This window comes from Mya arenaria, chromosome 6, assembly GCF_026914265.1.
Source record: "Mya arenaria isolate MELC-2E11 chromosome 6, ASM2691426v1".
In the NCBI taxonomy this organism is placed as follows: domain Eukaryota; kingdom Metazoa; phylum Mollusca; class Bivalvia; order Myida; family Myidae; genus Mya; species Mya arenaria.
Genome location: NC_069127.1, coordinates 36,350,707 through 36,366,850, shown reverse-complemented (window position 1 = coordinate 36,366,850; position 16,144 = coordinate 36,350,707). Strand labels below are relative to the sequence as shown.

At 32.5% G+C, this 16,144-nt stretch overlaps 1 protein-coding gene across 4 annotated transcripts; it reads left to right on the top strand.

The window, feature by feature from the left end:
• Positions 1-7,054: 7,054 nt before the first annotated feature.
• LOC128236570 (leucine-rich repeats and immunoglobulin-like domains protein 1) lies at positions 7,055-15,989 on the top strand. 4 transcript variants are annotated; one of them, XM_052951505.1, is made up of 4 exons: positions 7,056-7,400; positions 9,613-9,673; positions 10,591-10,631; positions 12,388-15,989. In XM_052951505.1, exons 3-4 carry the CDS (start codon positions 10,602-10,604, stop codon positions 13,735-13,737), a joined length of 1,380 nt encoding a protein of 459 aa, XP_052807465.1. In that variant the 5' UTR covers positions 7,056-7,400; positions 9,613-9,673; positions 10,591-10,601; the 3' UTR covers positions 13,738-15,989. The 4 variants fall into 4 exon arrangements, with proteins under 4 accessions (XP_052807467.1, XP_052807468.1, XP_052807465.1 ...); XM_052951506.1 differs by lacking the exon at positions 7,056-7,400 and adding an exon at positions 7,457-7,696; XM_052951507.1 differs by lacking the exon at positions 9,613-9,673 and having other exon boundaries at positions 7,055-7,400.
• Positions 15,990-16,144: the final 155 nt, after the last annotated feature.

Sequence of the window (16,144 nt, the reverse complement as noted above, 5' to 3'; positions counted from 1 at the left end):
CACTCAATGGTGATCTGTGTGTTGATGTGACGTCATCAACGAAATTTAGTTCTGTGGAGGAAACAGTGACGTATCCATTTTTGCGAGGTTGCCTGCCATGTAAGCAGGCAATCATATTCACATATCTAAAACGTTGTTTAGTTTAACTTTTTCATATCGTATAAGCTTTGCTTGTAATCCTATCTCTTTGTTAAAAAACGTTTTTCTTTGTTAACTTCAATACTACAACAGGACCTTTTTTCGCAGACGACATCACATGTGTTTGTTCAATTTTTGGGAAAGTGCCATAACTGGCCCGAATATCACAAATATACTCAAATCTCAATCTCATTCTCATTTTAATTCTTTTTGATTCTATGTGATATAAAGGGTTAAGACTGAGATATGACTTACGTATAATCGTGATATTAGGGACAGATAAAATATTTTTTTTCACATGAACGTAGATAATGTTACATTGCACTGTTTCTGGTTCTCTGTTGTTTACTTAATCAAATTTTGTGTACATGTTATTGATTTTAATTGGTTTCGATAGTTTTATTGCTTATGATTTTCGAATAAATTTCTTTTGAATACAATTTAAAATCATTATTGGTTTCAAGATGATGGCGAGTATTATCGTTTAATTAAGTATCAAAGTTATTTTTTACAATAAATTATAATGAGGAAATTAATGTGTTATCTTTGAATATTGTATTGCATGTACTGGATTTAAAACCTAGCTTAGTTTGTGTAGGTAGTCCTGATGATAGAAGACTTAAAAGTTTGATTATTTATACGATATTAGTAGGCCCTTTCCGTACAAACAGTTTCTTATTTCATAATTTCCGTCGAAATTTATTTAAGATTTAAACACTAAATATTATTCACGCTTTGTTTTCTGATCTAGAACTGAAGCGAAAACATACCTCCTTAATACTATGGTTGAACCTAATGTGTTTTTAAGTGAACTATTGTTATGCGTATTATAAATAAATAAATTCAGTATGAATTATAAGAAATATTTCGCTAGTCGGTTTGTCTTAGGGATGGTATCACTTCTCGTTGCTTGTGAAAAATATACATTGCACGTGTGAAATGGACTTAACCCCAAAGATCATTCGACTAACATAATAGGCTCGAGGATAAAAACAATTCTACTTTTTCATTCTCATTTTTTTTTCTTTTCTAAATTTCCACAAGGTTGAATCAATGCGATTGACGTTATAGTCTTACGAATTGTATTATATTTTAATATAAATAAATATGAATATAATTTATGCTCTTTTTGTCATGTATAAATTCATGTATATTGGGGATATTTAGATAGAAATTAGTAAGATTAACAAAATATGTTATGTTTTTAAATAATTGATTGCTTTTAGCAGCTGCTGATGTGGGTTTATGTTCAATTAAAACTATTTTAAACGAAAATGCGTTGCTGTGTTTCAACATATCTCCAAAACTATAACGTCGTCAAAGACATCCAATAAGGCGTTTTGACTAGATTATTACAACCAGTACAATAAATTCTAGATAAGAGATATAACTCAAAAGTTCGGTTGTGCAGAACTTCGTTAAAGTCAACAATGTTGTTAACGTCATCGTTGTTGACATCAAAATAATTACTGCTTTGGAAGAATAAAGAAAGCACTTGTGTTTTGCAGTATTTGAAATAAGCTATGATACAGTTGGTTCAGCTGTGTTGTATTTAAATAAATGAGCAAATCATCAACTATGTCAAGTTAAAAAGTTATTAATGATGTCGTTTATGATGTTGTTTACTTGAACATAGTTCTGAACCATCGGCTCAAAGTGTGTCGTACAAAGGCATCCTATCCTTACATTCAAAACGATACTATAGTTTGCATAAAATAAAATGGATGGCGACAAAATACAATAAGAAAAATGTCCACATAGCTAGCATTTGACATAAAGGTGTCAGTTGTCGCTGAAGACATAGTCAAATCATCATGAAGTCAATTGACCCACAAAATCGTCGTGACATTACAGGTGATTATACTAAGGCACAAAAAATGAATGAATGAATGGTCTCGTAGAAGAAAAGTTTTTATGAAAAGAAGATTTGGAGTTTTGAGTTTTGATTCTGACCTGAGACTGTTCGGAAACATGGGCCCATGTTTGCAAAAAGGTAATGAAACTATAACGCGTTTATATATTTATAGGCAATACATAATAAATTAATTGAATTCGTAGGTAATTTTATACTATGTACAACACAATGGTCATCCAGGACTATATCGTTTCTCTGAGTGTCAAAGTCCTGCTCGTGAGCCTTAAGAAAACGTTTTGACCAAGTCCATTAGTATATTTACAATGGCAATATATATGACCTGTATAGTGGTATCGAACGTTTGACATTTTGACCTTGAATTTCACATGACCATGACACATGATGAAGCATGTCTTAGATAGCATAAAAACATATGTTCCGACCAAGTTGCATAAAGAGTTAGTTGAAAATGTTAATACTAGATATTTACAAGCATAATGTTGAAAAAAGACATCGGATCAAGGACAACGACTGACCTAAAAACCTCACCATCGGCGATCTGTCTTCAGAAGATCTATGTTGATATGTTTCTTACAGGTTTTATAAAGCGCAGATGATAGGGTGGTAATAGAGAAAAGGATATATTGTAACGAGCTGTGAGGAATCTTAATATATATATATATTATAAATTTGACAGAAACATTTTAGAATGTGTTTAATTGTTGTACTTTTAGGTTTTAAATGCCAGATACATTAAGTTTGTATTTATTTATAGTCGTTTAAAAGGCTTTTGAGCTAAACGAAGGAAATCTTTGATTATCTACAGCTTCAATTCTAAGGATACAGAATAGTGCACATGCTGGTCTCATTAGGGCAGGGGCATTCTACCAAAAATAATAGGGCGCAGCATCCCCCTATTACCCTTTAGCTTAAACCTGTACATAACCGAGAACAATCCGGAGGCATATGCAATATGTTTCTGCAGGTTTATTGGGTTGAGAACTTAGAGAAGACTTAGCATTACGATAGGCTTTATTCGCCATTCTACGAGTTCGATTCCATGAATTTAGATTCATGCACACAATTCAAACAAGAATGGCAACATAAAAACTGCTGGCTATTATAAAAGATTTCATAACGCTTTAAATTAAACTGACAAATGCAAAATGTGAAGGTTTTGAGTTTTTTTTACAACCAGTCATAATTGTTTCTAACTGAAATAAGCACACTGGTCCATCACTGTTTCACTTTCTCGATGTTCTCACGTGGTCACCTGGTTATTCGTTGTGTTTTTCCTGCAGGAAACAAACATGCTGCAATTAAAACCGGCTTTACATTTTTTATTTACATTTAAAGTGTTCACATGCCCTTGTTTTATTATCATTATTCACAAAGATAAAATAAACGGTTATAGAGAAATATATAACGATATTATAGTGTTCGCAATGTGCATGACGTGTTTTATGGAATAGCAGTACGCAAGGAACCAGACAAATATAAATTTAGCAAAATATATCGATGTAACAATAGCAAAACGACACACTGGTCGTCAGATAAACATCGTGGAAAAGAAATCCTTAGATAGAACAAACTTTTTGCAAAACATGTAGACAGTAGCCTTGTTTTCATTGAGACTGGCCGTCACTCTTGCAATGGCATACATTTTTATTAATAAATGAATTTCATCACAAAATGACAACATTTTTTTGCACAAAACGCGACTTAAATAGAAACGATTTGACGCAAACCTATGTCTGGTTGAGGTTGTTCCTTAAATCAGTGGTTAATGCAGAACTTTCAACATGTTTTACTATAAAGTCGTGTGTAATGCATCGATGCCCTCATACTAATGCTATTTTATGTAGCTCCTATAGTATATAACATAACACATAAAATCAACAGAACCTACAGGGACAAGTCCAGTAGTCTTACATTTAACCAAGAGCTTGTTTAAAGGCATAAGGAGCAGTTCAAAACAAACACAAATTATGAGACACATAGCGCAGAAAGACAAAAGCATTTCACAAATGTTGGGTAACTGCACTCACAAGGTCAGTGAAAACTAGTAAGTAAATGTTGCGATTTATAACGATACATATTTTTCTTGTACCGATCTGCAAAGAATTGACCCAATTCACACTGTTCTAATCAACAATAGTTTAAAGTTTGAATGATATCTAGAACTAGATCAGAATAAAAAGAAAGGAAACACCGAGAGTTTTGGCATGTAATTCATAACGGTCTTGTTTGAAATGTCAACACAGAATGTAAACCTCTAAACCTTATAAGCTGTTATTTGTAGCAATAAAGAGGTTTCTATTTAATACAAACTTCATTTTTCATCTTAACAGGGTTTATTTTTTGAATTTTCGACTATTGGGTTCGTCTCTGTATTTTTCATTGTATATTTATTATTGGATTGTTTCAGAAACACGTCATTTGACGGAGACAGTTGTTATTACCAGTGTTCGCATTTACAGTGACTAAAGCACGTGGATATGACGACGAATGTTTACAAGTAGTTGACAATTAATTTGATCATAATGTGAAAGCTATTTTCGAAATTATTTATTTTCAAGGTCGTAATATGCCAAATTACCGAATATGAATTAGGCATATTCATAAAGTTTAAAGTTTTTCTCATGTTTGGAAACAGTTTTTTTATGAATTTATTCTAATGATTTTGTATCCATCTAATTCAAATAGTCGCAAAGGCATCACCGGTTGCATATTCAAGAATTTTTTAATTAAATACGAACGAGGGTGGAAGATCGTTGAGTTTATAAAGATTCTTTCCCTTTATTTTGAGAAATTGTCAAAGCAACTTAGTAGATGAGTATATGGCAGATTTAGAAAGGGCTATAACAAACTTAAAGTCTTAATGTCCGGAACCAGAAGGATTAGGCTTTAGATATTTGGAAATGAGCACAAACTAGCGGTCCCTATCTAGGTGATCTCAAATCATCTACCGTTTCTTGATACATATGTACGACTAGCTCAGTCTAGTTATAGAAGAAGACTAAGAAAAGTCAATTTTTAAAACGTTTAAGACATATTTATCGTGACATACGGAAGGGTATTTGGGCTAAAATCTCTTGTTGAATATACGTTAGGGGGAAATGAACTTGGGCCATTCGGAAACATGGTTCCTTGGGCTCAATTATCATGTATGTGTATACATGGGTCCATAGGCTCAATGTGCCTGTGTGTATTTGCTTTGGGGGATATGTCCTTGGAACATTCGTATACATGGGTCAATAAGCTCAATGTTCATATAATATATATGCATTGGGGAATATGAACATTTTTTTAGAAAAGCCAGATATGAAGTATCAAGCAAAGGATTATGGTCTATTGGAAAGTCGAGAGTGTACTTTTAAAGTTGTTTACCGAAAATGGAAGTTCTATAATTATATATAAATGTATAAAGGTTTTCTGTGTAAAGTGACAAACATGACGTAACCGGAGAGCGTTTTATCACATGCTTACCTTTGTTTCCCGTGTAATATACCCATTACGAATATTTTTATCTTAAACATGTGTAAAATATCTAATCAGACATTTCTATTGGTCAGACTAATCACATGCAACCTAGATATCCCTCCGCATTGTTTGTAAACAAAATGGTTTAAATGCCAACAAATACTTACCGTAATAATGAAGCTGTAAGACTTCCGGGAGAGAAATGGCTAACGAATCATTGAGCCAGAAAGCATCTTGTACAAAAACTTTCTGATAGCAATGTTCCGCCAACCAGATAATGCAGATTACTAGTCAAAGAAATATCCAGTCAGTCAACAAATACAGCCACAATAGTAACAAACACCACAAGAACATTTCAAACATCTCCATCTTGACCAACACAAGCAATATGCAATCAATGCCATTTGCTTGCCGATTTAATTAGCTGTCGGTTACCGAAAACACAAATACGAATTCCGCAGCACAGACATCTCATGACACATCCCATGGCGGCTAGAACATCATGGTCTCTGGAAACATTCCTGGTGGAGATTAACTTTTTCAACATCAACATCCATGCAGTACAAAGTAAGGCTTCGCCGTTATCATCTGCATGTTGTGAAACACCATGTACACCAAGAAAACGCTGCAAAATCATCGTAGAAAGCGACAGCGAATAACTTAATAACTTTTAAATCCGTGCACACAGTAAAACTTGACAGACCGATGTAGGTCACATAAACCGCGTAAATGCATGTACTCTGAGTGTGACGTCACCAAATTGTGTACTTATTGGTTTTTTTTGGTTAAAATCGTTCGTTATTCATGTTGTTGGATATTTTACTACACATTTTTATATTTGTGACTTGTTAAGCGCTTTATCAGATTTTAAAACTTGATAACTGCTAGCTACTTTTGTCATTTTAATTTGGAACTATTTATATGGCACATTGTTGACATTCTACTCTGAGTACTTTGGCTGTCAAACAATCGGTTCAGAAAGTGGAACTTAATTGGTAATAAAAACACCGTTTTAAGCATGTGATAAAACAGATCTGACACTCGTTGTCATTTCATTCAAGAATTTTATTAAACTCGTCCATGAAAGTTATAAGTAAGCTCGCCAGAGGCTCGCTTACTAACAAATTTCATGAACTCGTTTAATAAAATCTTGTATTAAATGACAACTCGTGTCAGATCCTATATATCTCGAAAAGCCGCAAAAAAAACGGGCTTACCGCGAAAAACCGCAAAAGGTGGGTTTTCGTGAAAAACGGCAGATATGAAATATCAAACATACTTTAAAAGTTGATAACAAGTTCTTTTGCACGTCCAAAATATTTATCAATGTTACCGTGACAAATATGCAATAACAGGAGAGCGTTTACTTTGAAAAGCCGCAAAAAACGGGGTTACAGCGAAAAACCGCAAAAGGTGGGTTTTCGTGGAAAACGTCAGATATGAAATATCAAACATACCTTAAAAGATGATAACAAGCCGGGGCTTTTCGTGGAAAGGCAGACATTAAATAGAATGCATGTTATTTAAAAGTCAATTATAAGAAATCATAGTTGTATAATATGTTTAAAATATATATGTATATATCTACGTGACAAAAATGAAGTAACTGGATTGAGTTTCTTAAACAGTCGCAAAAACCAAAAGATTTACATTGCGTTATAAAAAGAACGATGTTAATGCACAATATTCACATAACTTAACAAATGCAACACACATAAATGATATGCGATGCAAGGTGAATATCAATTTTCAATTAGTTTGTGTGATTGCCAGTTGATAATAAGTGTTTGATAATAATAATCGATTAACAGGTTTACGATGGATTAAACAAGAATAGCCATCGATGACTCACGGTCACATTTAGCAGCTTACGACAAACATCAGCTACATATCTGGATACATATCACTTACATAAATCGTTTATGTGAGTATACACTTTGCATGTCATTAATTATATATATGTATATAGACATTATCATAATCATGTTCCGTTATAAAACGTGTTCGAATTCGATGATTTATTCGAATAGTTGCTTTACAAGTACTAATAATGTATTAACAGTACATTCTTAAAGTTAAACTGAGACTATGTATATAACATTAAAATTAGTTAACGAAAATTTCCTTAATTTCGGATACCAGGAAACAGAAACGACTTGAATAAAAACTGTTATTTTAGTATTGATCAATGAAATCTACAGATCAGGAAAAAATAGTAGTGTGAGTATTACAATCATTCATAATATCCATTTTGTATATACAATAAAAAGGGGTTATTCAGTTTAAAAATCGGAGTGTATATACTGAAATTTGTTATTGTTCACAAATATGAACATATATAAACTGATAAATCATATGCATCATTACACTTTACGTAGAAGAGCTTTATAAGCACAAGTAAACAGTTTTCGTAATGCGGTCTCATTTTGTCTAGACATAACATACATGGTCTCTTCCAGTAATATTTATCAATAAATACTTATCTAAATCATTGGATAGAGATATTCAATAATATAATGAAAACTCACCGTCTAATTTATTTCATACATTACATTTTCTATCCTTGTATAGTACACTAGTTGCCCTATGCCATCTACCCGTTTCTATTGCAAGATGATGAGAAGATATGCGTTATCTACTTAATGCTTTTCTATGCTTTGGACTGATAACTACATATAATTAAGTATGTTTTAAATCAATATTTAAGCTTATTTCACGATAACATAAATCTCTTGTGGAAATTCAGCACTCTTTTTTGTATAAAATCTTAAAGATGATAACATGTCACTTATTATTTTAAAAAATCTATGTCTTTTTTCGTATTTTATATACAATATTCACATACTTATTGTTCTGAGATTCGATTAATTCAAACCAGTACTTTGTTATTCTAAAACATCTTCCAACAATTAACGGAACTCTACCAAGTTCTACATATAAAAAAAATATTTTGTGTGGATCTTTTGACACCTTAAATGGGATATAAATAGTGAATATGAACACGTTCAATATTGATTGTCGTGTGAAAAACCAAGACATCACAGCCATAATTTAACATTGGTGATGCTAGCTAGTCAAATAATTATAATCTATGTGTTATACTTATATTTGTAAAATTGTATAAATATTCATAAATTTAAAAACAATTCTTCCTTGACTGACCCGCAAGAGTTATCTAGGTCTGATTAAATGGACCACTGGCAGTAAACACAATTCATAAATAGTTGAAGGCATTAATAATTCTAACATTTGACCACTTTATTTAAAATGTAGATTCCTGGATAATAAACCTGATTTTCTAAAAAACAATACCCTTTGTTTTTATTACATTTACTTTTATTTTTATGTACATGAATTGCAATACTTAAATACAATATCAAAACCTTTCTGCATCACTCTAGTGTTTGAGAACATAGTACAATGTCATCAGCATATATTTTACAAAAAAACAACAAATTTTAACATGTACATCTCAATCCCTCATAGCCATTTAGTAAAAGCATTTCTTCTAAGGCATTTAAATAAAATGACAAAAAGCAAAGGAGATAACCATACAAAAACAATCAATTCTGAGAATATTGCTTAATTTAACTCTTGATTTAATACGACCATACATGCTTCTCATAACATTTAAAAAATACCAATTCTTATTAATTACAACCATAGGTTTGTTTTAACCACATTATCGAAAGCTTTGCTGAAATCTATAAATCCGCAATGTAAGTTTTTACTTTTTTTAATCATATGATAAATGAGTCCACGAAGTACAAAAACGTTGTCAATAGTGACCATATTTTTCTTAAAGCCTTCTGAGCTTCAATTTATACGAAGTAATGCTCAGCCCATTTATCTTATCTATTACTAAGAATATGTGTTTACCTAGAGTATTTAATAAAGTTATACCTCTTTAGTTATTAGGGCTATTTATACTGCCTTTTAATGTTGTGGTACAATAAAGCCCTCAGACAAATTATCTGTAAACATGCCTATATTAAACACTCTATTAAAATTGTATTCAAACTATTTAGCATTTCATTTTACCATATATGAAATACCCACCTTGCAAATTATCTGGACCAGTGGACCTGTTTGTGTATGGTTTTATTAGTATCTGAACGAATGAATACTTATTGCAGTTTGCAAGTCATTGCCGCCGACCAAAGTTTTTAAAGTTCGCCGACACGCCCGATGATAAAGGTAGAAAAAGATTCTTTTCTGTACATTTTTTTTTCAATTCTGTTAAAAAATGTGTTTTCTCTGTCAAAGTGTAAAACAACTAAAGCAATGACGTATATTGACTCAATGAAAATTTGGAAGATGCTGTATACCCAAAATGCATCAGTTCATGTGTTGTATGATGGTGCTTGTTTTAAGTAAAATATAACCCCTGTGAATAAAACCAATTTGTTTCACGGGAGCAAGGAAGAACAACTTTGGGCAATAATTAATTAGTAAACACTCTTAGGCAACAAACAACTATTAGCTCTAAGCAAGCTATTTGATCAAAAGTGGATACAAAGCAGGTCATACGAAAAGCGGGAACATACGTTTGGTAACGGAGCACTAGACAATGTTACAGACAAAATAAGAACGCTTTAGGCAGTTCGGTTGTAAATATGACATAATTTGTATATGTGTTTCTCTTGGAATACATGGCAAAGGGGTTTTGGACATGAATTTGTCATCAATATTACAATGAAAAGTACACGGAAAAGCCCAGTAATCGAAAATTAAAAAAAAAAACTGTTGAGACACAGTGTAAGGGCCAAAACGACAATGAACTAGAGAAACAAACATACAGACCATATAAACAAATACAAACACCACAAACAGACCATACACTCATAAAAATAGCTTTACTGATAAATGATGGCATTACCGCCAGTGAAACCCGAGCGCACGCGAACCCTACTTTACGGATGGCTTAAAACTGCGCCATAACTTCAAACCACATGACGTCAAGATAATTCATATACCCCGAGATAATAAATTCCGTTTTCTCTGTCTACATTATCTGCTGATATGATGTTGACAGCAAATATACGCATATTACCTCTATTGCCAATACTTGACGTGTGATTTTGCGGGGTAGCTATTTTCTTTTTTTCTTTTAGACTCGTTCAAAATGAGCCTTCTTCACAACTTTACCCGTGTGGTAAGCGACATGTTATTTATCTTCTTTATTAAGTTAGAAGAATCCAAATACCACCATTTCGTTATTCCTTATTTAGAGAAATAACTATCGTGTTTAGAAAAAAAACATGTAAAGGCAGTGTAAATGGCTATCGGACTGCTACGGTGTAAAGGCGTTCTTTTTTGCATTCGTTTAAACAGTATGTATTTTACAAGGATAGTGAAGAAAGTTATGATAACTGAAACTTAGTCACTCCCTATGGCACGATGTTTGGCGAGAGTGCGGTCTTGAGTTGTGGGGGATACCGGAGTGCCCAGAAAAAAAAACAAATTTGACAAGCTTGATGACCACTAGCCAAACTCACATTTCTGCATTCATCTTTATCCCTCTTTTTATACCACGATAGGGTCGGTGCGCTAATGATCGTTGCTAATAAGTTCTTCGTCCGCCAATCTTCCAAAATTATTTTTATTATAATCTGAAGGCAATAGTTCTAGTCCAGTTTAAATGAAACGTGTATTTAATAATTTGGACGCGTTTCATAACAAGGAATTTGAGTAAGCTACTAGATTACTTGTATAATCATAGAAAAACGTATATGTTTTCTAAATGCCACATCTGTTACCAAACCTATTGACATTTGAACTGAATATATCTCAATTACATGTCGAACTAATTTGAAAAAGATCAGCAGGTTTAAACATAAAACCTTGGTGAAACTCTAGTTTTCAATAATTAATTAAATAAAGTTTAATTAACATTTAGAAGAAAATGTGACAAGGAGAGTGTTAACAATGTTGTTGCTTTAAAATGTGACCTTATTGTCAATAACTTGACCGATTACATTGATAACTGAAACTACACCCAACTAGTAAAAACAAAAACACTTGGAATGCTCTCAAATAAAATCTACTTCCTCGCTTTGGTTATCGTGAGTAAAACAAGGATTCACTTATCAAAATTGTTTTTGACACCAGCATTAAACAACAAGACAATATTAAACTAGAGATAAGGCTTCTTACTGGCAATATTTTTCACATTGTAAGATAAATAGATTGAATCTGTGACTTCATATTCGCTAGGCCACATCAGTAGCGTCTGGCCACTTCTGATATCGGAATAATCGTACCATCACTATGCGATCTCTCAGAATTCGAGAAGAGGTTTCTGAAACGAAACTAGCTTCAAATCTAAGTAAATATATATTTGACCTTATTTCATGTCCATATCCGTCTACACCGTAAAGAAAAATAAAATCTTTTTTGTCTTTATTCACTCTTCTGAAATATATATATATATATATATATATATATATATATATATATATATATATATATATATATATATATATATATCAGTCCTAAGAAAAAACAACATAACATCATTTGCTGGCCGGGTGGGTAGAAACAATTTAGAAATGCAAATAATTTTATTCAGTGTCCATTTATACATTTAAGTGATTATACCATCAGCAGACAAAATTAATTAGCAGTACTTAGTATCATTAATATTATATTTTATGATTTTATTTTATTTTATTGTAGATTACATTGTGTTATTTATATACCAGTATCTGTAAACTTGAAACATGTTCCTTTTGTCATTTTGAATAATTTTAAAGCATATGTTTAAATAAAGATTTATTCGAAAATAATAAACTTACCGTTAATAAGGTAATAGAAAAACAACCACTCGTGAAAATATGTTTTACTACGATACTTGTGAAATAAAATACGATCTTACACTGAAACCAACAAATACCCTCTATCTTTTTCAGATTCTGGTGCTAATGCTTCCAAGTCTGCCCAGTTCGTTTGTTCTGAACGGCGACTGTATAGCTCCGGCTCCATGTACTTGTTCCGGTAGTAACATTAATTGCCAGGGCAGAAATCTACAAACAATTCCACAATTCAGGCACAGTAACATCAGTTCGAACTCCAATATCTATTTCAATTTACAAGAAAACAACATCACCACGATAGGATCAAATGCATTTTGTAACATAACGTTGTCAAAATTTATAACGGTAGGCATGAAAGTGTATTCAACCCACATGAATAGCATGTCCAGCAATGCTTTTAATTGTATTGGCGCAAACATCGTTTATCTAGATATGGCTGGAAATAGTTTTTCAGTTTTACCACAAGCGCTAAAACAGCTTGTTAACTTGACTTACCTAGACATTGATCAAAATCCTTTGACAACTTTAGATTCTGGAGTCATTAGTGTAATCGGGAGTACTCTTCAGACACTCTTTGCCGATTTATCTCATTTCACCACCTGGCCTCATGAGTTTCGTTTTCTAAGAGCAATTGATACTTTGACCATAAAACGCATACCATTTTCTAGACTGAGCACAGACGCGTTCCATGGCATGGAGTCAACTTTGCAATCATTAACAATATCATATTCTCACTTGGAGAGGATGCCTATTACTATTTGTCATCTTCAGAACTTAAACAGTTTAGCGTTTAGCAATAATCATTACCTGAATTTAAATTCAACGTTTATTGAACCGTGCAACAAGAGTCTTAATTCTGTTACAGCACTTTCTCTAGGTGGAAATGATCTAAAGAACTTCCCAGATGTTTTTCACAATTTTCCCGAAATCGCATTCTTGGATCTGCGTTATAATAAACTTCGCCTTATCAATGGTGATTCCATACCAGCCAACAATCGGTTGCAAATTCTGTATCTAAGTTCCAATAATTTCAGTAGAATACCTGATGCTGTCAACAAGCTACAACACGTAACACAACTTCGGATGGAACATAACCACATTGATGCTATTTATGATACAGATTTACAAACCCTTACAGGCTTAACCCATCTCTTCTTATATAAAAATAGTTTAGAATTCATTTCCTCGCATGCTTTCAAAAATAATCCTAAATTGTACTACTTACAGCTTAACAGTAACCTTCTCCGTACGATATCTAGTTCCATCACCGCTTTGCGCTCACTAAATACGCTGAACCTCCGGGACAATCATATCGAATGTTCATGTGCCCTGTCCCATTTGCAGTCCTGGAATGTCGCCAGTATTAACTTTTTAATTGGAAACTGTGATTCAAGTAATGAAACTTTAAAACACTTTTTGATGAATGCGCTTCCTGGGTGTCCATAGGACTCAATGATGATTTTTATTAAAAGTATTCAAGTCATCATATTATTTTTTTCAACCTTCATTTTGTTTCGATAAAAAATATGGAGTATATGTATTTACAAAACACTTCTATAATCCCAAAAGATAGGATATACATTATATTGTTTAACTAAATAATACGCTTAAGGTGATTTTTGACAATTCAGTAAAGGTTTGCAAGCATTAAAGGGAGATACTATTTTTATTTAAGGGCGTTTTTTGTTGATACCAAACCATGCAGTTTCAGTTTTGGTTTTAACCTGTTTCGAAAGTTTTGCTGGAAGTAACAAATGCACGGTCTTCAACAACATGATGGAGCCCCTGCATGTAGCCATTATTTTAAAAGTGACACTTTTATTCAAAATCAATACGTAAACATGTATAAAAAACATAAAATTTGAGTAATCAACCTTTAACTACTTACTAAATAATGCATCTATGGAAAATATTAATTACTGATAACAAGATTGTAACAGTGTATTTAATAGCTGAAAACGCACAAATATTAAATGATTGGTGAATGCTAAATGATTTACTGTGATCTACTAACGTCTCATAAGGTTTTAATATCGTGTCTCTGCACCTTTCTTTCAAATTGAACACGGTATCCTTCATAAGAACCATTGTTTTCGACATTTATTTATCCTTTTTGGTATATTAAAACAATTGAATAAATTTTGGTAAGTCTTATATGGGAGTAAGAGTCACAGAGTGCATCTTTAAATTTAAAACAATGAGACCGCAGATTTGCCTGTTCAAACTAAATAGTGTTTGAACACATGTGTTGTATCACTGTTCGCCATTTTGTTTTTTCAAGGGCTTGTTTTCGGATATAACGATCCGACGAAACCGCATCCGGAGGTTGTTTCGATAGTCTCAAAAACCAGTTTTGGATTTCGAAAAACAAACGATAAAACTGGTTATCTCATTTTGTTTTGAAACTTTCACAACAAATAAACAGTTCGTAAAACCAAAATAAAACCTAGTTTGTGTGCCTTAAAACACGAGAAAAAAGTGTGTATAACTGAATGACATATTGTTCAGACACGGCCAAGTGGTGAGGAATTCATTGTTGTATGTGTTGCTGTTTTTCTGCAACTAACTGGAAGAATGTGCATATATATAATAATGATCAAGTAGTTGTAAAGTTGAACTTTTGTTTTGATTGATGTATGATTAATGATTATCAGGGATGAATTGAGTGTATAATGTTGAAAATATGTTAGTCTAAGATGAGTTTGGTTTTAGCCACGTCTTTGATGAAATTCTCAATACTGATATATTTGATTATAGAAAGAAATGTTTAAATAAATATTATTTATTAAATTCAACTAACAGAAAGGAACTTTATTAATATGTATCTTTGTTAAAGAGCTCTTAAAATAAGACCAAGCTTACTAAATGTCAATTCTTAATAACATTTATAAGAACATGTTCACCTTCACCTTGATTGTTTATTTTTATTTGCCTACATGTACGTATTTTGTCACATGCATATATTAATTGGACTTCCTTATAGACACCAGATCGTCCCAAAATCGGCAAATACACTCAAAACAAGCATATAATTGTCAATTTGAGCATATATATATATATTGGTTTCCCAGTTTAAAGTGTGCATATTTAGCATGTGAAATTCACGTGATTAGTACAGATAAATGTACCGACGCTATTTTTTAATTTACTTGGATGAACCTAGTAATTTTCGAATTGGAAAAAACACGCAAAAACTGCGAAAAATACATGTGCGTCGTAAGCGATGAGATACAGTCGAACCCCGATGGCTCGAATCCGCTTGGCTCGAATTCATCGTTGGCTCGAACCCGCTTGGCTCGAATTCCTCGTTGGCTCGAACTAGATGCTTGGGACCGGTTTCTTTATATTGAAGGTTAACAATCCAGCTTGGCTCGAATTTTTCGAGGCTCGATGTATATTCGAGCCAACGGGGTTCGACTGTACATTCAATAAGTAAGATTCAATGCGTTGTAAGCAACGATATCGATTTTTTGAGTTGTTGACTATTTTTTTTCTTGCAATGGTATCATCTGGTGTCTAGTCCCTTTAAAACTTGTATCATATAAATATACAAAATTATTTAATACTCTATATTTTGTGATGTATGTATTCATGTCTATTTTGGATATTTAAATGGACATAAGAATGATTCAGAAAATATTTTCGTTGTAAATATTATATTATTCTCATGAACTGCTGTGGTTTTCATTGTTTGAATAAAATCATTTCAAATAAAAATGCGGTGCTTTGTTTCAACGTTTTTTTTAAACTGTAACGTCGACAAAGACGTCCCTTCTCCTACCTTTAGGTAATCCAAGTTCATTGATTTTAATAATATTTTTTGCATAAAGATACATTTACACTACCTATAATG